This window comes from Ranitomeya variabilis, chromosome 1 (genome assembly GCF_051348905.1).
Source record: "Ranitomeya variabilis isolate aRanVar5 chromosome 1, aRanVar5.hap1, whole genome shotgun sequence".
NCBI classification, from domain to species: Eukaryota; Metazoa; Chordata; class Amphibia; order Anura; family Dendrobatidae; genus Ranitomeya; species Ranitomeya variabilis.
In genome coordinates this window covers 456893986-456920909 of record NC_135232.1, presented here as the reverse complement: position 1 = coordinate 456920909, position 26924 = coordinate 456893986, and the positions used below count along the sequence as shown (strand labels likewise).

At 50.4% G+C, this 26924-nt stretch overlaps 2 protein-coding genes across 4 annotated transcripts in view; both read right to left on the bottom strand.

Annotated features, from left to right (window-relative positions):
- The window catches only part of LOC143764528 (prostaglandin reductase 1-like), a 374831-nt gene that overhangs the window by 6001 nt on the left and 341906 nt on the right, over positions 1 to 26924 (bottom strand). The window lies entirely within an intron of this gene.
- LOC143764511 (prostaglandin reductase 1-like) overlaps positions 1 to 26924 on the bottom strand; it is a 162876-nt gene that overhangs the window by 6001 nt on the left and 129951 nt on the right. For 2 of the 3 annotated variants that reach the window (XM_077250139.1, XM_077250155.1), the window contains one exon: positions 23831 to 23955. In XM_077250139.1, the coding sequence (XP_077106254.1) occupies positions 23831 to 23955 (125 nt within the window). Of the gene's footprint in view, positions 1 to 23830; positions 23956 to 26924 lie in introns of those variants that run through there. The other variant, XM_077250146.1, reaches the window with a different exon arrangement.

Sequence of the window (26924 nt, the reverse complement as noted above, 5' to 3'; positions counted from 1 at the left end):
CGAACCCTCACCAGAACCACCAGGGCGATCAGGATGAGCCCTATGAAAGGCACGGACCAGATCGGAGGCATGAACATCAGAGGCAGTCACCCAAGAATTATCCTCCTGACCGTATCCCTTCCATTTGACCAGATACTGGAGTTTCCGTCTGGAAACCCGGGAGTCCAAGATTTTTTCCACAACGTACTCCAACTCGCCCTCAACCAACACCGGAGCAGGAGGCTCAACGGAAGGCACAACCGGTACCTCATACCTGCGCAACAATGACCGATGAAAAACATTATGAATAGAAAAAGATGCAGGGAGGTCCAAACGGAAGGACACAGGGTTAAGAATCTCCAATATCTTGTACGGGCCGATGAACCGAGGCTTAAACTTAGGAGAAGAAACCCTCATAGGGACAAAACGAGAAGACAACCACACCAAGTCCCCAACACAAAGCCGAGGACCAACCCGACGCCGGCGGTTGGCAAAAAGCTGAGTCTTCTCCTGGGACAACTTCAAATTGTCCACTACCTGCCCCCAAATCTGATGCAACCTCTCCACCACAGCATCCACTCCAGGACAATCCGAAGATTCCACCTGACCAGAAGAAAATCGAGGATGAAACCCCGAATTACAGAAAAAAGGAGACACCAAGGTGGCAGAGCTGGCCCGATTATTGAGGGCAAACTCCGCTAAAGGCAAAAAAGCAACCCAATCATCCTGATCTGCAGACACAAAACACCTCAAATATGTCTCCAAGGTCTGATTCGTCCGCTCGGTCTGGCCATTAGTCTGAGGATGGAAAGCAGACGAGAAAGACAAATCTATGCCCATCCTAGCACAGAATGCTCGCCAAAATCTAGACACGAATTGGGTTCCTCTGTCAGAAACGATATTCTCCGGAATACCATGCAAACAGACCACATTTTGAAAAAACAGAGGAACCAACTCGGAAGAAGAAGGCAACTTAGGCAGGGGAACCAAATGGACCATCTTAGAGAAACGGTCACACACCACCCAGATGACAGACATCTTCTGAGAAACAGGAAGATCCGAAATAAAATCCATCGAGATGTGCGTCCAGGGCCTCTTCGGGATAGGCAAGGGCAACAACAATCCACTAGCCCGAGAACAACAAGGCTTGGCCCGAGCACAAACGTCACAAGACTGCACAAAGCCTCGCACATCTCGAGACAGGGAAGGCCACCAGAAGGACCTTGCCACCAAATCCCTGGTACCAAAGATTCCAGGATGACCTGTCAACGCAGAAGAATGAACCTCAGAAATGACTTTACTGGTCCAATCATCAGGAACAAACAGTCTACCAGGTGGGCAACGATCAGGTCTATCCGCCTGAAACTCCTGCAAGGCCCGCCGCAGGTCTGGAGAAACGGCAGACAATATCACTCCATCCTTAAGGATACCTGTAGGTTCAGAGTTACCAGGGGAGTCAGGCTCAAAACTCCTAGAAAGGGCATCCGCCTTAACATTCTTAGAACCCGGCAGGTAGGACACCACAAAATTAAACCGAGAGAAAAACAACGACCAGCGCGCCTGTCTAGGATTCAGGCGTCTGGCGGACTCAAGATAAATTAGATTTTTGTGGTCAGTCAATACCACCACCTGATGTCTAGCCCCCTCAAGCCAATGACGCCACTCCTCAAAAGCCCACTTCATGGCCAAAAGCTCCCGATTCCCAACATCATAATTCCGCTCGGCGGGCGAAAATTTACGCGAGAAAAAGGCACAAGGTCTCATCACGGAACAATCGGAACTTCTCTGCGACAAAACCGCCCCAGCTCCGATTTCAGAAGCGTCGACCTCAACCTGAAAAGGAAGAGCAACATCAGGCTGACGCAACACAGGGGCGGAAGAAAAGCGGCGCTTAAGCTCCCGAAAGGCCTCCACAGCAGCAGGGGACCAATCAGCAACATCAGCACCCTTCTTAGTCAAATCAGTCAATGGTTTAACAACATCAGAAAAACCAGCAATAAATCGACGATAAAAGTTAGCAAAGCCCAAAAATTTCTGAAGACTCTTAAGAGAAGAAGGTTGCGTCCAATCACAAATAGCCTGAACCTTGACAGGATCCATCTCGATGGAAGAGGGGGAAAAAATATATCCCAAAAAGGAAATCTTTTGAACCCCAAAAACGCACTTAGAACCCTTCACACACAAGGAATTAGACCGCAAAACCTGAAAAACCCTCCTGACCTGCTGGACATGAGAGTCCCAGTCATCCGAAAAAATCAAAATATCATCCAGATACACAATCATAAATTTATCCAAATAATCACGGAAAATGTCATGCATAAAGGACTGAAAGACTGAAGGGGCATTTGAAAGACCAAAAGGCATCACCAAATACTCAAAGTGGCCCTCGGGCGTATTAAATGCGGTCTTCCACTCATCCCCCTGCTTAATTCGCACCAAATTATACGCCCCACGGAGATCTATCTTAGAGAACCACTTGGCCCCCTTTATGCGAGCAAACAAATCAGTCAGCAGTGGCAACGGATATTGATATTTAACCGTGATTTTATTCAAAAGCCGATAATCAATACACGGCCTCAAAGAGCCATCTTTCTTAGCCACAAAGAAAAAACCGGCTCCTAAGGGAGATGACGAAGGACGAATATGTCCCTTTTCCAAGGACTCCTTTATATATTCTCGCATAGCAGCATGTTCAGGCACAGACAGATTAAATAAACGACCCTTAGGGTATTTACTACCCGGAATCAAATCTATGGCACAATCGCACTCCCGGTGCGGAGGTAATGAACCAAGCTTAGGTTCTTCAAAAACGTCACGATATTCAGTCAAGAATTCAGGAATCTCAGAGGGAATAGATGATGAAATGGAAACCACAGGTACGTCCCCATGCGTCCCCTTACATCCCCAGCTTAACACAGACATAGCTTTCCAGTCAAGGACTGGGTTATGAGATTGCAGCCATGGCAATCCAAGCACCAACACATCATGTAGGTTATACAGCACAAGAAAGCGAATAATCTCCTGATGATCCGGATTAATCCGCATAGTTACTTGTGTCCAGTATTGTGGTTTATTACTAGCCAATGGGGTGGAGTCAATCCCCTTCAGGGGTATAAGAGTTTCAAGAGGCTCCAAATCATACCCACAGCGTTTGGCAAAGGACCAATCCATAAGACTCAAAGCGGCGCCAGAGTCGACATAGGCATCCGCGGTAATAGATGATAAAGAACAAATCAGGGTCACAGATAGAATAAACTTAGACTGTAAAGTGCCAATTGAAACAGACTTATCAAGCTTCTTAGTACGCTTAGAGCATGCTGATATAACATGAGTTGAATCACCGCAATAGAAGCACAACCCATTTTTTCGTCTTAAATTCTGCCGTTCACTTCTGGACAGAATTCTATCACATTGCATATTCTCTGGCGTCTTCTCAGTAGACACCGCCAAATGGTGCACAGGTTTGCGCTCCCGCAGACGCCTATCGATCTGGATAGCCATTGTCATGGACTCATTCAGACCCGCAGGCACAGGGAACCCCACCATAACATCCTTAATGGCATCAGAGAGACCCTCTCTGAAATTCGCCGCCAGGGCGCACTCATTCCACTGAGTAAGCACAGCCCATTTACGGAATTTCTGGCAGTATATTTCAGCTTCGTCTTGCCCCTGAGATAGGGACATCAAGGCCTTTTCCGCCTGAAGCTCTAACTGAGGTTCCTCATAAAGCAACCCCAAGGCCAGAAAAAACGCATCCACATTGAGCAACGCAGGATCCCCTGGAGCCAATGCAAAAGCCCAATCCTGAGGGTCGCCCCGGAGCAAGGAAATCACAATCCTGACCTGCTGAGCAGGATCTCCAGCAGAGCGAGATTTCAGGGACAAAAACAACTTGCAATTATTTTTGAAATTTTGAAAGCAAGATCTATTCCCCGAGAAAAATTCAGGCAAAGGAATTCTAGGTTCAGATATAGGAACATGAACAACAAAATCTTGTAAATTTTGAACTTTCGTGGTGAGATTATTCAAACCTGCAGCTAAACTCTGAATATCCATTTTAAACAGGTGAACACAGAGCCATTCCAGGATTAGAAGGAGAGAGAGAGAGAGAAAGGCTGCAATATAGGCAGACTTGCAAGAGATTCAATTACAAGCACACTCAGAACTGAAGGGAAGGGAAAAAAAAAAAAAAAAAAAATCTTCAGCAGACTTCTCTTTTCTCTCCTTTCTCTGTCAATTAATTTAACCCTTAGTGGCCGGTCAAACTGTTATGGTTCTCAATGGCAAGAGAACATAGCCCAGCAAACATAAGTACTAGCTCTTGGAAGGATGGAAACTAAACTGACCATGAACTAAACCTGCCGCACAACTAACAGTAGCCGGGTAGCGTTGCCTACGTTTTTTATCCCTAGACGCCCAGCGCCGGCCGGAGGACTAACTAATCCTGGCAGAGGAAAATATAGTCCTGGCTCACCTCTAGAGAAATTTCCCCGATAGGCAGACAGAGGCCCCCACATATATTGGCGGTGATTTTAGATGAAATGACAAACGTAGTATGAAAATAGGTTTAGCAAAATTGAGGTCCGCTTACTAGATAGCAGGAAGACAGAAAGGGCACTTTCATGGTCAGCTGAAAACCCTATCAAAACGCCATCCTGAAATTACTTTAAGACTCTAGTATTAACTCATAACATCAGAGTGGCAATTTCAGATCACAAGAGCTTTCCAGACACAGAAACGAAACTACAGCTGTGAACTGGAACAAAATGCAAAAACAAATGAGGACTAAAGTCCAACTTAGCTGGGAGTTGTCTAGCAGCAGGAACATGCACAGAAAGGCTTCTGATTACAATGTTGACCGGCATGGAAGTGACAGAGGAGCAAGGTTAAATAGCGACTCCCACATCCTGATGGAAACAGGTGAACAGAGGGGATGATGCACAACAGTTCAATTCCACCAGTGGCCACCGGGGGAGCCCAAAATCCAATTTCACAACAGGGAGCAGAGTGTAGGCCGAAGCCTAATTGAACCAATTTCAAAGGTAACCTTTAACCCCCCCTCAGGGGTTACAAAGTAGAAGAGCCACAGCTTATGCAGCAGTAGTGCTGCACAAGTCAAAGGTTGCTCTTTTAATTTTGCTCCTTGCACACGCTGAATGAAACACGTATAACATTTAGCCCTTTATACAGTCAAACTGTGTTGGAGGCGCGAGTTCCCTTTGTAATGAGACGCAGCACAGATGTCAAGAATCCCACCTTGGTGCTGGGTGCAGCCTCCTGAGCGTTGTTATTTGCTGTACAGGAGTCTGCGCTGTCGTGTTATCCCCTGGCCTAGCGCTGTTAGCGCTGCCCATCTTCTGACCTCATTTAATGTCGGCCGCTGCGGTTCGCGATGACCATGAATCCCAGCCCCGCGGTGTCTTAACATTGTTAAAACACTGCGGGGCTGTGATTCATGGCCTGGTGCAGCACATATGTTCGCCTCTCGCACTCGGGTCCTTACACCCGCTGCAGACTGTGCGGCGTCAGCTGATCCCTTATCGCATGCCACGGCCATGAAGCCGCACAGTCTGAAGAAGGCGGAAGGAGATGAGGGACAGGCGAACTGATGCACTGCTCATGCCCATCAATCACACCCTCGCAGTCCCAATAAATAAGACACCGAGGGGCGTTGTGTGGGTCAGGGCGGCCGCAGAGGCGCAGGCAGCCAAACAATGATGCCAGAAGACGGGCAGCGCTACCAAGGGGGTTGCAGCGTGTCATTACAAAGGAAAGTCACACCACCGGGACGGTTAAATGGTCACACAGAGGACACATTTCAGACGTGTTTTCAGTTCCGCATGTGCGAGGAGAATACGTTTATGAGCCACCTTGCACACATGCAGCATTACCGCTGTACAAGGTGGCTGTAAAACGTACAAACGCCTGGGGGAGGGGGGACAGGTTCCCTTCAATTTCAGTTCTTGTGTCTGCGTGGCTTTTGCAGGACACGATGCCGGCTGCACAGCAGGGGAACAGCTGGCGGTGCTGAACCCCACTGACACATTGGCTGGTGTTTTTCTCTGTGCAGCTAGCAGTACCGGGCCCCAACTGGCGGTGTTAGAGCCCGGGGTCAGCAGGAAGAGGAGATGGAGCAGAGTGTAGGCCGAAGCCTGCACTGGCGGCAGCTTTGGGTCTGTTGTGCCTGCGTGGCTGTTGCAGGACACGTTGCCGGCTGCACAGCAGGGGAACAGCTGGCGGTGCTGAACCCCACTGACACAATGGCTGGTGTTTTTCTCTGTGCAGCTAGCAGTACCGGGCCCCAACTGGCGGTGTTGGAGCCCGGGCTCTGCAGGGGGAGCAGAGTGTAGGCCGAAGCCTAATTGAACCAATTTCAAAGGTAACCTTTAACCCCCCCTCAGGGGTTACAAAGTAGAAGAGCCACAGCTTATGCAGCAGTAGTGCTGCACAAGTCAAAGGTTGCTCTTTTAATTTTGCTCCTTGCACATGCTGAATGAAACACGTATAACATTTAGCCCTTTATACAGTCAAACTGTGTTGGAGGCGCGAGTTCCCTTTGTAATGAGACGCAGCACAGATGTCAAGAATCCCACCTTGGTGCTGGGTGCAGCCTCCTGAGCGTTGTTATTTGCTGTACAGGAGTCTGCGCTGTCGTGTTATCCCCTGGCCTAGCGCTGTTAGCGCTGCCCATCTTCTGACCTCATTTAATGTCGGCCGCTGCGGTTCGCGATGACCATGAATCCCAGCCCCGCGGTGTCTTAACATTGTTAAAACACTGCGGGGCTGTGATTCATGGCCTGGTGCAGCACATATGTTCGCCTCTCGCACTCGGGTCCTTACACCCGCTGCAGACTGTGCGGCGTCAGCTGATCCCTTATCGCATGCCACGGCCATGAAGCCGCACAGTCTGAAGAAGGCGGAAGGAGATGAGGGACAGGCGAACTGATTCACTGCTCATGCCCATCAATCACACCCTCGCAGTCCCAATAAATAAGACACCGAGGGGCGTTGTGTGGGTCAGGGCGGCCGCAGAGGCGCAGGCAGCCAAACAATGATGCCAGAAGACGGGCAGCGCTACCAAGGGGGTTGCAGCGTGTCATTACAAAGGAAAGTCACACCACCGGGACGGTTAAATGGTCACACAGAGGACACATTTCAGACGTGTTTTCAGTTCCGCATGTGCGAGGAGAATACGTTTATGAGCCACCTTGCACACATGCAGCATTACCGCTGTACAAGGTGGCTGTAAAACGTACAAACGCCTGGGGGAGGGGGGACAGGTTTCCTTCAATTTCAGTTCTTGTGTCTGCGTGGCTGTTGCAGGACACGTTGCCGGCTACACAGCAGGGGAACAGCTGGCGGTGCTGAACCCCACTGACACATTGGCTGGTGTTTGGCTCTGTGCAGCTAGCACATCTGGGCCCCAACTGGCGGTGTTAGAGCCCAGGGTCAGCAGGAGGAGGAGAGGGAGCAGAGTGTAGGCCGAAGCCTGCACTGGAGCAAGTTGAAAGGGAAACTTTAACCCCCCCCCCAGGCGTTTGTAGCTGAAAGAGCCATCGTGTACAGCACTAATGCTGGAAAAGGTAAACTTAGCTCTTTTAATTATGGTCCTTGCACATGCTGAACCTAACACTTATGAAAAGTGTCCCCTCCTACCGTGATACCGTCCGGTAGGTGGAACTTTCCTTTGTGATGTGACGCAGCACAGCCGTCATTCTTACCCCCTTGGCGCCGTGCGCCGCCTCCTCAGCGTTGTTTGAATCAGTCCCGGAGCCTGCGCTGTTAGGTTAGCCCTTGGCCATGCACACATTTTGCGCTGCCCGTCTTCTGACATCATTTGGTGTCAGGCTGGCTGTGCCTGTGCGGCCGCGCTGGCCGAGATCCCGCCTCGTAGTGTCTTCTGATTTAATCCCACTGGGGGCCTGAGATCCGTGGCCATGCGCAGTGCATATCCTCGCCTATCACTCCCCTCCCTACGGCTTCTTCAGACTGTGCGGTGTCACGGCCGTGGCATGCTATTAGGGACCAGCTGACACCGCACAGTTTGAAGAAGCCGTAGGGAGATGAGTGAGAGGTGCAGGTTCAGATATGCACTGCGCATGTCCATGGATCTCAGGCCCCCAGTGGGATTAAATCAGAAGACAGTACGAGGCGGGCTCTCGGCCAGCGCGGCCGCACAGGCGCAGCCAGCCTGACACCAAATGATGTCAGAAGACGGGCAGCGCAAAATGTGTGCCTGGCCAAGGGCTAACCTAACAGCGCAGGCTCCGGGACTGATTCAAACAACGCTGAGGATGCGGCGCACGGCGCCAAGGGGGTAAGAATGACGGCTGTGCTGCGTCACATCACAAAGGAAAGTTCCACCAACCGGACGGTATCACGGTAGGAGGGGACACTTTTCATAAGTGTTAGGATCAGCATGTGCAAGGAGCACCACGAAAAGAGGCACTTTTTCCCTTTGCATCATTACTGCTGCACAAGGTGGCTCCTTCAGTAACAAACGCCTGGGGGGGGGGGACAGGTTCCCTTAAATTTAACTTGTTGTGCCTGCGTGGCGGTCGCAGTACACGTTGCCGGCTGCACAGCAGGGGAACAGCTGGCGGTGCTGAACCCCACTAACACATTGGCGAGGTGTTTGGCTCTGTGCGGACAGCACTTCTGGACGGCAACTAGCGGTGTTGGAGCCCAGGGACAGGTGGAGGAGGAGGAGGTGGAGGAGGTAGGAGGGATTGCCACACACACAGCTGGGGAACAGCTGACGTTACTGAACCCCAATAACAGAGGAGGGACTGTTGGGACTGTGCGTACAGCACTACCAGGCAACAACTAGCGGTGTTGGAGCCCAGGGACAGGTGGAGGAGGAGGAGGTGGAGGAGGTAGGAGGGATTGCCACACACACAGCAGGGGAACAGCTGACGTTACTGAACCCCAATAACAGAGGAGGGACTGTTGGGACTGTGCGTACAGCACTACCAGGCAACAACTAGCGGTGTTGGAGCCCAGGGACAGGTGGAGGAGGAGGAGGTGGAGGAGGTAGGAGGGATTGCCACACACACAGCAGGGGAACAGCTGACGTTACTGAACCCCAATAACAGAGGAGGGACTGTTGGGACTGTGCGTACAGCACTACCAGGCAACAACTAGCGGTGTTGGAGCCCAGGGACAGGTGGAGGAGGAGGAGGTGGAGGAGGTAGGAGGGATTGCCACACACACAGCAGGGGAACAGCTGACGTTACTGAACCCCAATAACAGAGGAGGGACTGTTGGGACTGTGCGTACAGCACTACCAGGCAACAACTAGCGGTGTTGGAGCCCAGGGACAGGTGGAGGAGGAGGAGGTGGAGGAGGTAGGAGGGATTGCCACACACACAGCAGGGGAACAGCTGACGTTACTGAACCCCAATAACAGAGGAGGGACTGTTGGGACTGTGCGTACAGCACTACCAGGCAACAACTAGCGGTGTTGGAGCCCAGGGACAGGTGGAGGAGGAGGAGGTGGAGGAGGTAGGAGGGATTGCCACACACACAGCAGGGGAACAGCTGACGTTACTGAACCCCAATAACAGAGGAGGGACTGTTGGGACTGTGCGTACAGCACTACCAGGCAACAACTAGTGGTGTTGGAGCCCAGGGACAGGTGGAGGAGGAGGAGGTAGGAGGAGGTAGGAGGGATTGCCACACACACAGCAGGGGAACAGCTGACGTTACTGAACCCCAATAACAGAGGAGGGACTGTTGGGACTGTGCGTACAGCACTACCAGGCAACAACTAGCGGTGTTGGAGCCCAGGGACAGGTGGAGGAGGAGGAGGTGGAGGAGGTAGGAGGGATTGCCACACACACAGCAGGGGAACAGCTGACGTTACTGAACCCCAATAACAGAGGAGGGACTGTTGGGACTGTGCGTACAGCACTACCAGGCAACAACTAGCGGTGTTGGAGCCCAGGGACAGGTGGAGGAGGAGGAGGTGGAGGAGGTAGGAGGGATTGCCACACACACAGCAGGGGAACAGCTGACGTTACTGAACCCCAATAACAGAGGAGGGACTGTTGGGACTGTGCGTACAGCACTACCAGGCAACAACTAGCGGTGTTGGAGCCCAGGGACAGGTGGAGGAGGAGGAGGTGGAGGAGGTAGGAGGGATTGCCACACACACAGCAGGGGAACAGCTGACGTTACTGAACCCCAATAACAGAGGAGGGACTGTTGGGACTGTGCGTACAGCACTACCAGGCAACAACTAGCGGTGTTGGAGCCCAGGGACAGGTGGAGGAGGAGGAGGTGGAGGAGGTAGGAGGGATTGCCACACACACAGCAGGGGAACAGCTGACGTTACTGAACCCCAATAACAGAGGAGGGACTGTTGGGACTGTGCGTACAGCACTACCAGGCAACAACTAGCGGTGTTGGAGCCCAGGGACAGGTGGAGGAGGAGGAGGTAGGAGGAGGTAGGAGGGATTGCCACACACACAGCAGGGGAACAGCTGACGTTACTGAACCCCAATAACAGAGGAGGGACTGTTGGGACTGTGCGTACAGCACTACCAGGCAACAACTAGCGGTGTTGGAGCCCAGGGACAGGTGGAGGAGGAGGTGGAGGAGGTAGGAGGGATTGCCACACACACAGCAGGGGAACAGCTGACGTTACTGAACCCCAATAACAGAGGAGGGACTGTTGGGACTGTGCGTACAGCACTACCAGGCAACAACTAGCGTTGTTGGAGCCCAGGGACAGGTGGAGGAGGAGGAGGTAGGAGGAGGTAGGAGGGATTGCCACACACACAGCAGGGGAACAGCTGACGTTACTGAACCCCAATAACAGAGGAGGGACTGTTGGGACTGTGCGTACAGCACTACCAGGCAACAACTAGCGGTGTTGGAGCCCAGGGACAGGTGGAGGAGGAGGAGGTGGAGGAGGTAGGAGGGATTGCCACACACACAGCAGGGGAACAGCTGACGTTACTGAACCCCAATAACAGAGGAGGGACTGTTGGGACTGTGTGTACAGCACTACCAGGCAACAACTAGCGGTGTTGGAGCCCAGGGACAGGTGGAGGAGGAGGAGGTGGAGGAGGTAGTAGGGATTGCCACACACACAGCAGGGGAACAGCTGACGTTACTGAACCCCAATAACAGAGGAGGGACTGTTGGGACTGTGCGTACAGCACTACCAGGCAACAACTAGCGGTGTTGGAGCCCAGGGACAGGTGGAGGAGGTGGAGGAGGTAGGAGGGATTGCCACACACACAGCAGGGGAACAGCTGACGTTACTGAACCCCAATAACAGAGGAGGGACTGTTGGGACTGTGCGTACAGCACTCCCAGGCAACAACTAGCGGTGTTGGAGCCCAGGGACAGGTGGAGGAGGAGGAGGTAGGAGGAGGTAGGAGGGATTGCCACACACACAGCAGGGGAACAGCTGACGTTACTGAACCCCAATAACAGAGGAGGGACTGTTGGGACTGTGCGTACAGCACTACCAGGCAACAACTAGCGGTGTTGGAGCCCAGGGACAGGTGGAGGAGGAGGAGGTGGAGGATGTAGGAGGGATTGCCACACACACAGCAGGGGAACAGCTGATGTTACTGAACCCCAATAACAGAGGAAGGACTGTTGGGACTGTGCGTACAGCACTACCAGGCAACAACTAGCGTTGTTGGAGCCCAGGGACAGGTGGAGGAGGAGGAGGTAGGAGGAGGTAGGAGGGATTGCCACACACACAGCAGGGGAACAGCTGACGTTACTGAACCCCAATAACAGAGGAGGGACTGTTGGGACTGTGCGTACAGCACTACCAGGCAACAACTAGCGGTGTTGGAGCCCAGGGACAGGTGGAGGAGGAGGAGGTGGAGGAGGTAGGAGGGATTGCCACACACACAGCAGGGGAACAGCTGACGTTACTGAACCCCAATAACAGAGGAGGGACTGTTGGGACTGTGCGTACAGCACTACCAGGCAACAACTAGCGGTGTTGGAGCCCAGGGACAGGTGGAGGAGGAGGAGGTGGAGGAGGTAGGAGGGATTGCCACACACACAGCAGGGGAACAGCTGACGTTACTGAACCCCAATAACAGAGGAGGGACTGTTGGGACTGTGTGTACAGCACTACCAGGCAACAACTAGCGGTGTTGGAGCCCAGGGACAGGTGGAGGAGGAGGAGGTGGAGGAGGTAGGAGGGATTGCCACACACACAGCAGGGGAACAGCTGACGTTACTGAACCCCAATAACAGAGGAGGGACTGTTGGGACTGTGCGTACAGCACTACCAGGCAACAACTAGCGGTGTTGGAGCCCAGGGACAGGTGGAGGAGGAGGAGGTGGAGGAGGTAGGAGGGATTGCCACACACACAGCAGGGGAACAGCTGACGTTACTGAACCCCAATAACAGAGGAGGGACTGTTGGGACTGTGCGTACAGCACTACCAGGCAACAACTAGCGGTGTTGGAGCCCAGGGACAGGTGGAGGAGGAGGAGGTAGGAGGAGGTAGGAGGGATTGCCACACACACAGCAGGGGAACAGCTGACGTTACTGAACCCCAATAACAGAGGAGGGACTGTTGGGACTGTGCGTACAGCACTACCAGGCAACAACTAGCGGTGTTGGAGCCCAGGGACAGGTGGAGGAGGAGGAGGTGGAGGATGTAGGAGGGATTGCCACACACACAGCAGGGGAACAGCTGACGTTACTGAACCCCAATAACAGAGGAGGGACTGTTGGGACTGTGCGTACAGCACTACCAGGCAACAACTAGCGTTGTTGGAGCCCAGGGACAGGTGGAGGAGGAGGAGGTAGGAGGAGGTAGGAGGGATTGCCACACACACAGCAGGGGAACAGCTGACGTTACTGAACCCCAATAACAGAGGAGGGACTGTTGGGACTGTGCGTACAGCACTACCAGGCAACAACTAGCGGTGTTGGAGCCCAGGGACAGGTGGAGGAGGAGGAGGTGGAGGAGGTAGGAGGGATTGCCACACACACAGCAGGGGAACAGCTGACGTTACTGAACCCCAATAACAGAGGAGGGACTGTTGGGACTGTGCGTACAGCACTACCAGGCAACAACTAGCAGTGTTGGAGCCCAGGGACAGGTGGAGGAGGAGGAGGTAGGAGGAGGTAGGAGGGATTGCCACACACACAGCAGGGGAACAGCTGACGTTACTGAACCCCAATAACAGAGGAGGGACTGTTGGGACTGTGCGTACAGCACTACCAGGCAACAACTAGCGGTGTTGGAGCCCAGGGACAGGTGGAGGAGGAGGAGGTGGAGGAGGTAGGAGGGATTGCCACACACACAGCAGGGGAACAGCTGACGTTACTGAACCCCAATAACAGAGTAGGGACTGTTGGGACTGTGCGTACAGCACTACCAGGCAACAACTAGCGGTGTTGGAGCCCAGGGACAGGTGGAGGAGGAGGAGGTAGGAGGAGGTAGGAGGGATTGCCACACACACAGCTGGGGAACAGCTGACGTTACTGAACCCCAATAACAGAGGAGGGACTGTTGGGACTGTGCGTACAGCACTACCAGGCAACAACTAGCGGTGTTGGAGCACAGGGACAGGTGGAGGAGGAGGAGGTAGGAGGAGGTAGGAGGGATTGCCACACACACAGCTGGGGAACAGCTGACGTTACTGAACCCCAATAACAGAGGAGGGACTGTTGACTGTGCGCACAGCACTACCAGGCAACAACTAGCGGTGTTGGAGCCCAGGGACAGGTGGAGGAGGAGGAGGTGGAGGAGGTAGGAGGGATTGCCACACACACAGCAGGGGAACAGCTGACGTTACTGAACCCCAATAACAGAGGAGCGACTGTTGGGACTGTGCGGACAGCACTTCTGGACGGCAACTAGCGGTGTTGGAGCCCAGGGACAGGTGGAAAAGCAGAGGAACACAATGTAGGCCGAAGCCTGAGAAAGTCGAAAGGGAACCTTTAACCCCCCCCCCAAGGCGTTTGTAGCTGAAAGAGCCAGCTTGTGCAGCACAAAAGATGCAAAAGGAAAAGGTGGCTCTTTTCATCATGCTCCTTGCAAACACAGAACTAAACACTTATAAAATGTGTCCCCTGAAACCGTGAAACCGTCCCGGAGGTGGGACTTTCCTTCGTAATATGACGCAGCACAGCCGTCATTCCTACCCCCCGGCGCCGCGCCCCGGCTCCTCAGCGTAGTTTGATTCCGTCCCGGAGCCTGCGCTGTTATGTTATCCCTTGGCCAGGCACACTTAGCGCTGCCCATCTTCTGACATCATTTGGTGTCAGGCTGGCTGCGCCTGTGCGGCCGCGTTGGCCGAGAGCCCGCCTCGCAGTGTCTTCTGATTTTATCCCACTGGGGGCCTGGGATCCATGGCCATGCGCAGTGCATATCCTCGCCTCTCACTCCCCTCCCTACGGCTTCTTAAGACTGTGCGGTGTCACGGCCGTGGCATGCTATTAGGGACCAGCTGACACCGAACAGTCTGAAGAAGCCATAGGGAGATGAGTGAGAGGTGGAGGTTCAGATATGCACTGCGCATGTCCATGGATCCCAGGCCCCCAGTGGGATTAAATCAGAAGACACTGCGAGGCGGGCTCTCGGCCAGCGCGGCCGCACAGGCGCAGCCATCCTGACAGCAAATGATGCCAGAAGACGGGCAGCGCTAAGTGTTCCTGGCCACGGGATAACATAACAGCGCAGGCTCCGGGACGGAATCAAACAACGCTGAGGAGCCGGGGCGCGGCGCCGGGGGAGGAGGAATGACGGCTGTGCTGCGTCATATTACGAAGGAAAGTCCCACCTCCGGGACGGTTTTACGGTATCAGTGGACACATTTTATAAGTGTTAAGTTCTGCGTGTGCAAGGAGCTAAACCAAAATAGCTACCTTTTCCTTGTGCAGCATTACTGCTGCACAAGGTGGCTCTTTCAGTAACAAACGCCTTGGGGGGGGGGGGACAGATTCCCTTACATTTCAGTTGTTGTGTCAGCGTGGCGGTCGCATGACACATTGCCGGCTACACAGCTGGGGATCAGCTGACGTTACTGAAACCCAATAACACTGGGTCGTATGTTTTGACTGTGCAGACGGCACTTCTGAGCCTCAACTGGCGGTGTTGGAGCCCAGGAATTTAAGTTCAGGTGGTAGAAAGATGAACACAACAGGAGACCTGGATAACGTATACAGTGACCTAATTATTTAATCAGGAGGAGGAGTGGCAAATTCCTGCGAGATCCAGGCCTTGTTCATTTTCAGGAAAGTAAGCCGGTCAACGTTATCGGAGGATAGTCGCATGCGACGGTCAGTTAGTACACCACCTGCAGCACTAAAGACACGTTCCGATAATACACTGGCCGCAGGGCAAGACAGCACCTCCAATGCATACTGGCTTAGCTCTGGCCATGTATCCAGCTTTGAGACCCAAAACTTGAAAGGGGAAGAGCCGTCTGGGAGTACAGCAAGAGGGCAAGACATGTAGTCTGTCACCATCTGACGGAACCGTTGCCTCCTGCTGACTGGAGCCGTCGGTGATGGTGTAGACTTTTGTGGGGGGCACAGAAAACTGTGCCACAGTTGGGCCATACTGGTCTTGCCTTGGGCAGAGGCACTGCTTCTGCTCCCTCTTTGTGCAGAGCCTCCACCACTGCCTGGACGCACTGAGCTGCTTTGGAATGCACTAGCAGCACTTCTCTCAGTTGGAATGGAGAAGATGATGGAATTGACCAGTGTGTCTTGGTACTCCCGCATTTTTCGCTCCGGGTTCAACGGTGTGATGAGGCTTTCTACGTTGTCCCGGTAGCGAGGATCGAGGAGGGTGAACACCCAATAATCAGACATGTTGAGAATGTGGGCGATGCGGCGGTCGTTTCTCAGGCACTGCAGCATGTAATCCACCATGTGCTGCAGACTGCCAACTGCCCAAGAAACGCTGTCCCCTGCTGGAGGCGTGATCTCTGCCCGCTCGTCATCACCCCACCCTCACTGTACACACTGAGTACTGGACAATTGTGTAACTCCCTCCTCTGGACGGATGTCTTCCTCCTCCATTGACTCCTCCTCATCCTCCTCACAAACTGTCCCCTGCCTACGCGTTTGTGAGGAACCACGTGGCGCTGACTGTCCAGAAGATGGTGGAAATGGTGAATCCTCATCCTCCACCTCTTCCACAACATCATCCCTTAGCGCTTGCAGTGATTTTTCAAGCAGGCAGATAAGGGGGACAGTCATGCTGACTAGTGCATCATCTGCACTCGCCATCCGCGTGGAATAATCAAAGGGACGCAAAACCTGGCAGACGTCATTCATAGTGGCCCACTCTGTGGTTGTGAAGTCTGTACGGCGCTGACTGCGACTTCTTTGCGCCTGAAGCAGCTGGTACTCCATTACAGCTTGCTGCTGCTCACACAACCGCTCCAACATATGTAACGTGGAATTCCACCTGGTAGGTAGGTCACATATGATGCGATGTTCCGGCAGGCGGTGTCGGCGCTGCAGAGCCGCAATGTGCGCTTTTGCCGTGCTGGAACGCCGCAAGTGAGCACACTCTAGGCGGACCTTGTGCAGCAGTGCATCAAGATCCGGATAGTCCCTCAAAAAGCTCTGCACGACCAAATTGAGCACATGTGCCAGACATGGGATGTGGGTGAGGTTGCCGAGGCCCAGAGCTGCCACCAGATTTCGGCCATTATCACACACTACCATGCCTGGCTGGAGATTCGCTGGCACAAACCACACATCGCTCTCCTGCTTGATGGCATTCCAGAGCTCCTGCGCTGTGTGGCTACGATTCCCCCAAAAAATTAATTTCAAGACGGCCTGTTGACGTTTGGCCACGGCTGTGCTCATGTCGGTCGTAACAGGTACACGTTCATCACGGGTCCATGTGGAGGTGGACTGTGACGGCTCCTGCAGCGATGATTCTGAGGAACTGGTGTAAGAGGAGGAGTCAATGCGTACAGAATGGATTCCTGCAATCCTTGGAGTGGGCAGGACACGTCCTGCGCCACTCGCACGGTCTGTACCCGGCTCAACGACATTAACCCAATGGGCAGTGAGGGAAAGGTATCGCCCCTGTCCATGTTGACTGGTCCACGCATCGGTGGTGAGGTGGACCTTGCTACTGACGGCGTTCAGTAGCGCGTGTTTTATGTGTCCCTCCACATGCTTGTGCAGGGCAGGGACGGCTTGCCTGCTGAAGTAAAAGCGGCTGGGCACATTGTACTGTGGGACTGCCAATGACATCAAGTCACGGAAGCTGTCAGTCTCCACCAGCCTGAATGACAGCATTTCCAGTGACAGAAGTTTGGCAATGCCTGCAGTCAGAGCCTGTGCTCGTGGGTGGTTTGACGAGAAAGGCCGCCTTTTCTCCCATGCCTGTACTACCGATGGCTGTAGACTGGGCTGGGAGTGTGTGGATGACTGGGAAAGTGGTGCTGCGGGTGGAATTACAGCGGGTCTCTGGACAACAGGGCCAGAGGTTCTTCCACGGCGATCCTGGGAGGAAGCCGAACCAGCTGCGTGTGAGCTAGAGGAAGAGGCAACACAAGCTGAAGAGGTGGTAGCTGCCGCTGTTGGTTGGCCTAGCTCTTCAGTGTGTTTTTCTAACTCCGCCGGGTGCCTGTTGCGCACATGTTTCCACATGTTGGAGGCATTGAGGTTGCTGACATTTCGACCTCTTTTGACTTTTTGATGACACACCTTGCATCTGACATAGCAAATGTCATCTGCAACTGTGTCAAAAAAGGACCAGGCACTGCAAGTCTTGGGAGCGCCCTTTTTGGCTTTTGGAAGAGACATGCTCCTAACGGGTGCCAAAGCGGAGGCTGCAGGATCCGCAGTCTTCCCCCTCCCTCTCCCTCTTTGGGCCGTACGGGGAATCTCTTCCTCAGAGCTGCTCCCACCACCTTCCTGTCCCTCACGCCAAGATGGGTCAAGGACCTCATCATCTACACTACCCTCTGCCCCCAACTGCTCCTCCTGGGTAGTCTCAGCAGCAGAGCACGCACCAGTAAGTGGCACCTGAGTGTCATCATCAGCTGATGCGGCCTGCGATGTGGTGACCGGAGCCACTGGCCCACCCGCCTCTTCAGAGGAAGAGAGAAAAAGCTGTTGGGCATCACTGCACCCTGCCTCTTCTTCCATTTCTCCAATGCTGCTTGGCTGGCCCCCTGTTTCCAAGCCAAGAGATTCAGAGAACAGAAGTAGAGACGGCTCCTGTCCTGGGCTCTCTGTCTGCCTGGGCAATTTGGCAGGTGGTGAAGAGACAGATGGCTGCTCTCCAGTGCTCTGTGTCTGAGAGGATGTGGCACTAATTGAAGTTGATGCATTAGCTGCCATCCATCCGACAACGGCTTCAATTTGTTCTTCACGCAGCAGCGGTGTACGGCGCTCTGACACAAAGCTGTGCATGAATGACTGTTGCCTGGTGAAAGTGGGTGCTGATGAGTCACCGGTGCCCGCAGCAGGCACAGAATCCCCACGTCCCCTCCCTGCTCCGCGCCCACGCCCACGCCCACGTGCCTTACTCACTGCCTTCTTCATCTTGGTTGACTGATAAAGATAAGCAGAAAAGTACTAACGGCTTTGTGTGCTTATTCCTGAGCAACTCCTCCTAACAGGTATAAGAAACACTAATTTTCTACAGTGTGGACTAGACTTTAATATGAGCTAATGTGGCCTACACAAATGTAAAGTGGTGTAACTGGTGTGTTTGGTGAACTTTATTATTTATTTATTTTTTGGGGGCTGAACTGACAACGGATAGAGCTGCAGTCACACGGAGACCGTGCAGACAGACGTAAACGGCGCTGCAAGGCCCAAAAACCCTCCTCTACGTTATCCTATGTAGTGTTTTTCCACAAGTTAGCTGGAGACGGGTGGAAAGACACTAATAGGATTTTTTTGAAAAAATGTGCAGCAGCCTGCACTACTTAAAACAAAATGAAAATTGATTTGGCGGTATGACGCAGTGAAGAACCCTGAGCTGGAGACAACCAGGCTATGGCTGCTCACAGACTACAGGGCGAGCTGCAGTCACACGGAGACCGTGCAGACAGCCGTAAACGGCGCTGCAAGGCCCAAAAACCCTCCTCTACGTTATCCTATGTAGTGTTTTTCCACAAATTAGCTGGAGACGGGTGGAAAGACACTAATAGGAATTTTTTGAAAAAATGTGCAGCAGCCTGCACTACTTAAAACAAAATGAAAATTGATTTGGCGGTATGACGCAGTGAACAACCCTGAGCTGGAGACAACCAGGCTACGGCTGCTCACAGACTACAGGGCGAGCTGCAATCACACGGAGACCGTGCAGACAGCCGTAAACGGCGCTGCAAGGCCCAAAAACCCTCCTCTACGTTATCCTATGTAGTGTTTTTCCACAAATTAGCTGGAGACGGGTGGAAAGACACTAATAGGATTTTTTTGAATAAATTAGCAGCACACTACACTACTTGAAAAAAAAAAAAAAAAAAGAACAGTATGAGGCAATGAACCACCCTCCCTGAACTGAATACAACCAGCTATGGATTGCCTATGTGGCTGCACTCAGACTAGAGAGTGGGCTGCACTCACACACACACACACACAGACCTTGCAGATCGCTGTGAAAACAGCGCTACAAGGCAAAAGCAAGGTGAATAGTAGGTGAACACAGCGGTTGCTAAATTAGCCTTTGGAAAGCACAAAGAAGCAAATCGCTATCTCTAAACTGTCCCTCAGTCAGCAAACAGCGTCCTGTCACTAACTGAATTCACAGCAGAGTGATCGCAAAATGGCGCCAGCGACTTTTAAACTGCATCATGACATCATTTCAGCAGCCAATCACAGCCTTGCCAGTAGTTTCATGCCCTCCATGCTAAACAGGATGTGCCCACACTTGGAATCATTCTCATTGGCTGAATTTCTGCATTTTGAATCTTGGAACTTCCGATTCCGGTATCCGATACGCGGCAAGTATCGGAATCCCGGTATCGGAATTCCGATACCGCAAGTATCGGCCGATACCCGATACTTGCGGTATCGGAATGCTCAACACTAACTATGGTTTGTCTTTCCTCAGCTCCAACATAGCCCACTCTGCTCAGCTTCCTCCAGCAGACTGACAGAGACCAAGGTAACACATGTCCTGGTTCTAAGGCTCCTTTCACATGTCAGTGTGTCCAGTACGTTTGGTGACACTTTTCACACATATCGGAGACACTTACACACATAGACCCATTCAAGTGAATGGGTCTGTGCATATGTCAGTGCGTTTCCATGGACCATGTGTCCGTGGCCAAAATACGCTGACATGTCCATTTTTTAACAGCATCAGAAGCCGCAAAATATCCTGCACATGTGCACATGGATAATACACAGGGATGTCATCTGTGTGACATATACCAGCGCCTTAGAAGCAGCGGTACAGTTAGCGCAGTTCCCCGGCATCAGGTCCTGAAGACTAGAGATGCGCGAACATCTCTAGTCTTATAGACACCTCTCCATTACCAAGCCGTGGGCTTGATGTCACCAGACAATACAAAGATGATATCAACCCCACAAATATGAACCCCACTTGCCACCGCTGCAGGGAAAGTGGGAAGAGCCAGGCAAAGTGCCAGAATTGGCATCTAATAAATGCATCTTTTCTTGGCAGCTGCAATCTGCTATTTTCAGACTAGGGGGTAGGGCAATATCCATGGCCCCTTACCAGCCTGAGAATACCAGCCACCAGCTAAGTGCTTTAGCAAGGCTGGTTGTCATGCAAGGAATGCATCGTGTCTGCACCCTATTTTGTGCCAAGCCCAGCACGTTGGGTCTTGTCTTGTATACAGGAGTGTTCACATGGAATGCATTGAGAGAGTGCTGGCCAACCCACCTAATCGTATAGTATGGGCGTGATCAATAGGCTGTGATCCAGACACTATGCATTCCCTGCATGTGAACAGCACCCTATACAGGCCTTTATTGTGCAAATGTATACTAAGCAGTCACCCCCTCCATGAACTTGTATGTGGTGAGTGGCTGTCTATTTGGTGTTTTGCACTTGTGTTCATCTTTGCTACATGGGCTGGCTGCATCCTGTAGTGCATTTGTTCAGAGACCTGTGCAGGTAAGCGGTGCTGCCCATTTTTTCAGCTGTGGTTTTTTGAATTTTTGGAGGATTTTATTCCTCTTTTGTGGCTTTGCTACTAGCTTAGTTAAAGGGAACCTGTCACCCCCCTCCCAGTCGTTTCAAACTAAAAGAGCTACCTTGTACAGCAGTAATGCTGCATTCTGATAAGGTGGCTCTTTTAGTTCTGGGTGCTGTAACTAGAGAAATAATCAGTTTTATAATTTGTCCTAAATACCTTTTCTTCAGTCAAGGAGGCAGGCGTTTCCCCCCTGCTTCAGATGCCACACAGCCGTCACTCAAATCTTCTTGGCGCCGCCTCTTCAGCGCTGTTTTGAAATCTGCCGGCGCCTGCGCTCTTTTCCCCTGCCTGGTGCAGGTGCAGTGAGCGCTGCCCGTCTGTCCTCATATGCAGTCTAGCTGACTGCGAGTGCGCGGCCGCCCTGCCTGTGAATCCCAGCCCCGCAGTGACTTATGATTTATTCACATTGCGGGGCTGGGATTCACAGGCAAGGCGGCCGCACAGGCACAGTCAGCTAGACTGCATATGAGGACAGACGGGCAGCGCTCACTGCGCCTGCATCAGGCAGGAAAAAAGAGCGCAGGCGCCATCTATTTTCAAAATAGCGCTGAGGAGGCGGCGCCTGGCGCCAAGAAAATTTGAGTGACGGCTGTGTGGCGTCTACAGCAGGGGGGAAACGCCTACCTCCTTGACTGAGGAGAAGGTATTTCTGACAAATTAAAAAACGGATTTTTTCTCTAGTTACAGCACCCAGAACTAAAAGAGCCACCTCTTACTGTGCATTACTGCTGCACAAGGTGGCTCCTTTAGTTTGAAACGATGGGGGGGGGGGGGGTGACAGGTTCCCTTTAAAGGGATACAAGGTCTCAGGAACCAATATCATAATAGTAGTCATTAAGGAACACTTCCAAAGCTACTATAGATATTAAATGTGATGCTTCTTACTAGACATCAAAGCACGAAATTGAAGCACAAACTCACTAAGAGAGGAGTAAAAGTAGAAATACACTTTATTATACAAAATATACATAAAAACTGTGCAGAGTTAATATATGACAATCAAAATATGTTTCACACAACCGAGGAAGCCGGGGGCGAAACGCGCATTGGGGCGCGTGTGTATGCACATAGACAGAAACATGGGTAAGATCATCTGATGGGAACACTGTTTTGTGGACATGTAGAGGCTCTCTTGCTGGTTGATTTTTACAGACCTGTGACTACTGGTAATATGTGTTTATATTTGACTAGTGTGTAGACAAACAACCATTATGACTTTTGATGCACTGGCATTTTAGCTCTTCTTTTTATTGGTTGTATTGAGCCTGGACCAGCCATTTATATACTCATGATGGTTCTGTGGTGCTACGCATTTTTGTGGGTGTACCCCTGTTCTGGATTCAAATTTGCTCTGGTTGTGTGAAACATATTTTGATTGTCATATATTAACTCTGCACAGTTTTTATATATATTTTGTATAATAAAGTGTATTTCTACTTTTACTCCTCTCTATGTGAGTTTATGCTTCAATTTCGTGTTTTGATAGCTTAGTTAAAGTTAGCTTGGTGCATCTAATCAAGACCTGCAGTGTTAGGATTGAACTCACAAGCAACTACTTGGCTTTCCTACAGCACTCTGTGTCTTGTTAATATTCTTTCTGTATTATTCAATAAAGCCGTCAATTATTCTACTTGGATTGCAGAGGCTGTATTTTCCTTTGTTTTCCTCTTATTGCACACAGACCGTGTGATCCGTGCACTTGGTGGTGTATGAGCTGGACTTTTCTTTATTAGTTTTGTCTTGAACCATGTTTTAAAACATGTTGCAGAAAAAGTTACAAATCTTTTCAAAAAGTTGCCTTAGATTCAGTCTCAAGCCTTACTAGGGGCACGGATTGGAGTGACATGCACTAAAAAATATGATATTTGGTAAAAGTCGCATTTCATGTTTCTGTCTAAAACATCTGAATATGCAATGTTGCCGGGGAAAAATCCAAAAAGACATAAAAAAGAAAGACTAAATAAATGGCACAAATGTAAAAATGGCACAAAATGTATAAAAAATAATGCACAAATACTAAGGTCACTAGTAAAGAGCAAATTACTTCAGAAAATTGGACAATGACAAATTGGAATAGATGTGCTGGAAGAAGTAAAAAATAGGCAAATGTAAGAATCTGGATGACTTTGGCATGAGTCCACTCGATTTGTGATGGCTTAGCCGAGATCAAGCATGTCCAAAACAGCAGGTCATATGTGCTGTTCCCAGAATGAAGTGTTATCATAATTGTTCCAAAAAAGGACAACTGGAGAACCGTCATGAAGAGCAAAAGCTATCGAACGTGAGTTTCTATAGCATAAATTACTGTTGTACACCTTCACAGGTCTCGTGAGTTCTCAAGGAATCAGAGCCGTTTTGGTGGCATTAGGGGGAACTACTTAATATTAGACAGGCAATTTTAATGTGATTGTTAATTAGTGTACATATACAACAGCTTATCTCGTATTTCAATGTTTTTAAGGATAGAAAGAGATCAATTAGACTACTTCTTCATTTTCTTCTATAGAAATATTCAAAACCTAAAACTGTGTGAAGTAGATAATATGCATACCCAAGATTTTAATGTTTTTCCACAGAATTTTAAAAAGTAGAAAATGAGGTATGAAATTACATATACAATATATTTACATACCATTTCTAATCTCTTTTAGTATACACAGGACTTTGGACAAAGTATAATTGTCCAGGCTTAGAATTTTCATACCTCTAAAATCCACTCCAACAGCTGCTTCTGTGCTTCTTCATAAATGGGCTTCTTTTCATAGTGGGATATTGAAAACCCTTCCATGCGAAGTTGCTTAAAGAGAAGAAGTGGCTGAACATAAGGCCCTAGGGGTAAATTATAATCATTACTTCCTGAAAATAGAATCAGTGGCAAAAATCAAAACGATTTTCTTTTTTTAATAGTTGTTTGGTCTCTCTTTTTTTTAGCACATCAGATAACTACGCCTTGATGTAGACCCCTATCTGAAGTGGTCAGATGAGTGCATTGTATAGAAACCACCGGAGACTAGATGGAGGTGGACATGACTTAAGGATGGGTGGACCGAGAACTCCTGCAGCTTTTGTTTGTATTGCGGTGTAGATTTTAACCGCTTAGTGACAGAGCCAATTTGGTACTTAATGACCGAGCCAATTTTTACAATTCTGACCACTGTCACTTTAAGAGGTTATAACTCTGGAACGCTTTATCGGATCCCACTGATTCTGAGATTGTTTTTTCGTGACATATTGTACTTCAAGTTAGTCATAACATTTCTTCGATATTACTTGCAATTATTTATGAAAAAAATGGAAATATGGCGAAAATTTTTAAAATTTTGCAATTTTCAAACTTTGTATTTTTATGCCCTTAAATCAGAGAGATATGTCACGAAAAATAGTTAATAAATAACATTTCCCACATGTCTACTTTACATCAGCACAATTTTGGAAACAACATTTTTTTTTGTTAGGGAGTTATAAGGGTTAAAAGTTGACCAGCAATTTCTCATTTTTACAACACCATTTTTTTTTAGGGACCACATCACCTTTGAAGTCATTTTGAGGGGTCTATATGATAGAAAATAACTAAGTGTGACACCATTCTAAAAAGTGCACCCCTCAAGCTGCTCAAAACCACATTCAAGAAGTTTATTAACCCTTTACGTACTTCACAGGAACTGAAACAATGTGGAAGAAAAAAATGAACCTTTAACTTTTTTTTGCAAACATTTTACTTCAGAACCATTTTTTTTAATTTTCACAGATGTAAAAACAGAAATTTAACCACAAATTTTGTTGTGCAATTTTTCCTGAGTACGCCGATACCCCATATGTGGAGGTAAACCACTGTTTGGGCGCACCGCAGAGCTTGGAAGTGAAGGAGCACCGTTTGACCGTTTCAATGCAGAATTGGCTGGAATTGAGATCGGACGCCATGTCACATTTGGAGAGCCGCTGATGTGCCTAAACAGTGGAAACCCCCCACAAATGACACCATTTTGGAAACTAGACCCCTTAAGGAACTTATGTAGATGTGTGGTGAGCACTTTAAACCCCCAGGTGCTTCACAGAAGTTTATAATGCAGAGTCGTGAAAATAAAAAATATTTTTTTTTCCCACAAAAAAGATTTACGCTAAACCACTGTTTGGGCACACGACAGAGCTCGGAAGAGAAGGAGTGCCATTTTGGAATTCAGACTTTGATAGAATTGTCTGTGGGTGTTATGTTGCGTTTGCAGAGCCCCTGATGTACCTAAACAGTAGAAACCCCCCACAAGTGACCACATTTTGGAAACTAGACCCCCTAAGGAACTTATCTAGATATGTGGTGAGAACTTTGAATGCTCACGTGCTTCACAGAAGTTTATAATGCAGAGCAGTGAAAATAAAAAAATATTTTTTTTTCCCACAAAAAAGATTTTTAGCCCCCAAGTTTTTATTTTCACAAGGGTAACAGGAGAAATTGGACCCCAAAAGTTGTTTTCCAATTTATCCTGAGTACGCTGATGCCCCATATGTGGGGGTAAACCACTGTTTGGGCGCACGGCAGAGCTCAGAAGGGAGGGAGCACCATTTGACTTTTTTAGCGCAAAATTGGCTGTCGTGTTTGGAGACCCCCTGATGTACCTAAACAGTGGAAACCCCCAAATTCTAACTCCAACCCTAACTTCAACACACCCCTAACCCTAATCTCAACCTGATCCATAATCCTAATCACAACCCTAACGATAATCACAAACCTAACCCCAAAACAGCCCTAATCTCAAACCTAACCATAACCCTAATCAAAACCTTAAAGCCAACACACCCCAAACCCTAATCCCAACCCTAATCCCAAACGTAACCCTAATCCAAACCCTAATCCCAAACGTAACCCTAATCCCAAACCCTAACCCTAATCCCAACACTAACCCTAACTTTAGCCCCAACCCTAACCCTAACTTTAGCCCCAACCCTAACCATAACTTTAGCCCCGTCGTCACAAAAAAGTTCAATGTAACCTTTTTTTTGTACGTCCGCCATTTCCGCGCATGCGTGGCCGTAACTCTGCCCCCTCCTCCCCAGGACATAGACTGGGCAGCGGATGCATTGAAAAACTGCATCCGCTGCCCACGTTGTGCACAATTTTCACAACGTGCGTCGGTACATCGGGCCGACGCATTGCGACCGCCCCGTACCGACGCCAGTGTGAAAGAAGCCTAAGGCTACTTTCACACTAGCATCGTACTCGGCCCATCGCAGTGTGTCGGGCCGACGTACCGACGCTAGCGTTGTAAGCGCCGCACAATGGGTGCAGCGGATGCTGTTTTTTCAACGCATCCGCTGCCCCATTGTGAGGTGCGGGGAGGCGGGGGCGGAGTTCCGGCCGCGCATGCGCGGTCAGAAATGGCGGACACGTCGCACAAAAAAGTTACATGTAGCTTTTTTTGTGCCGACGGTCCGCCAAAGCACGACGCATCCGTCGCACGACAGATGCGACGTGTGGCAATCCGTCGCTAATGCAAGTCAATGGAGAAAAAACGCATCCTGCAAGCACTTTTGCAGGATGCGTTTTTTCTCCAACAACGCATTGCGATGGAAGCCAAAAAACGCTAGTGTGAAAGTAGCCTAACCCTAACCCTAGCCCTAACCCTAAATTTAGCCCCAACCCTAACCCCAACCCTAGCCCTAACCCTAGCCCTAACCCTAACCCTAGCCTTAACCCTAGCCCTAACCTTAATTTTAGCCCCAACTCGTCTCTCCTGCCGGCCGGCAGATGGCAGCAGATGGCGGGCGCACTGCGCATGCGCCCGCCATTTTCTTTACCGAGGAAA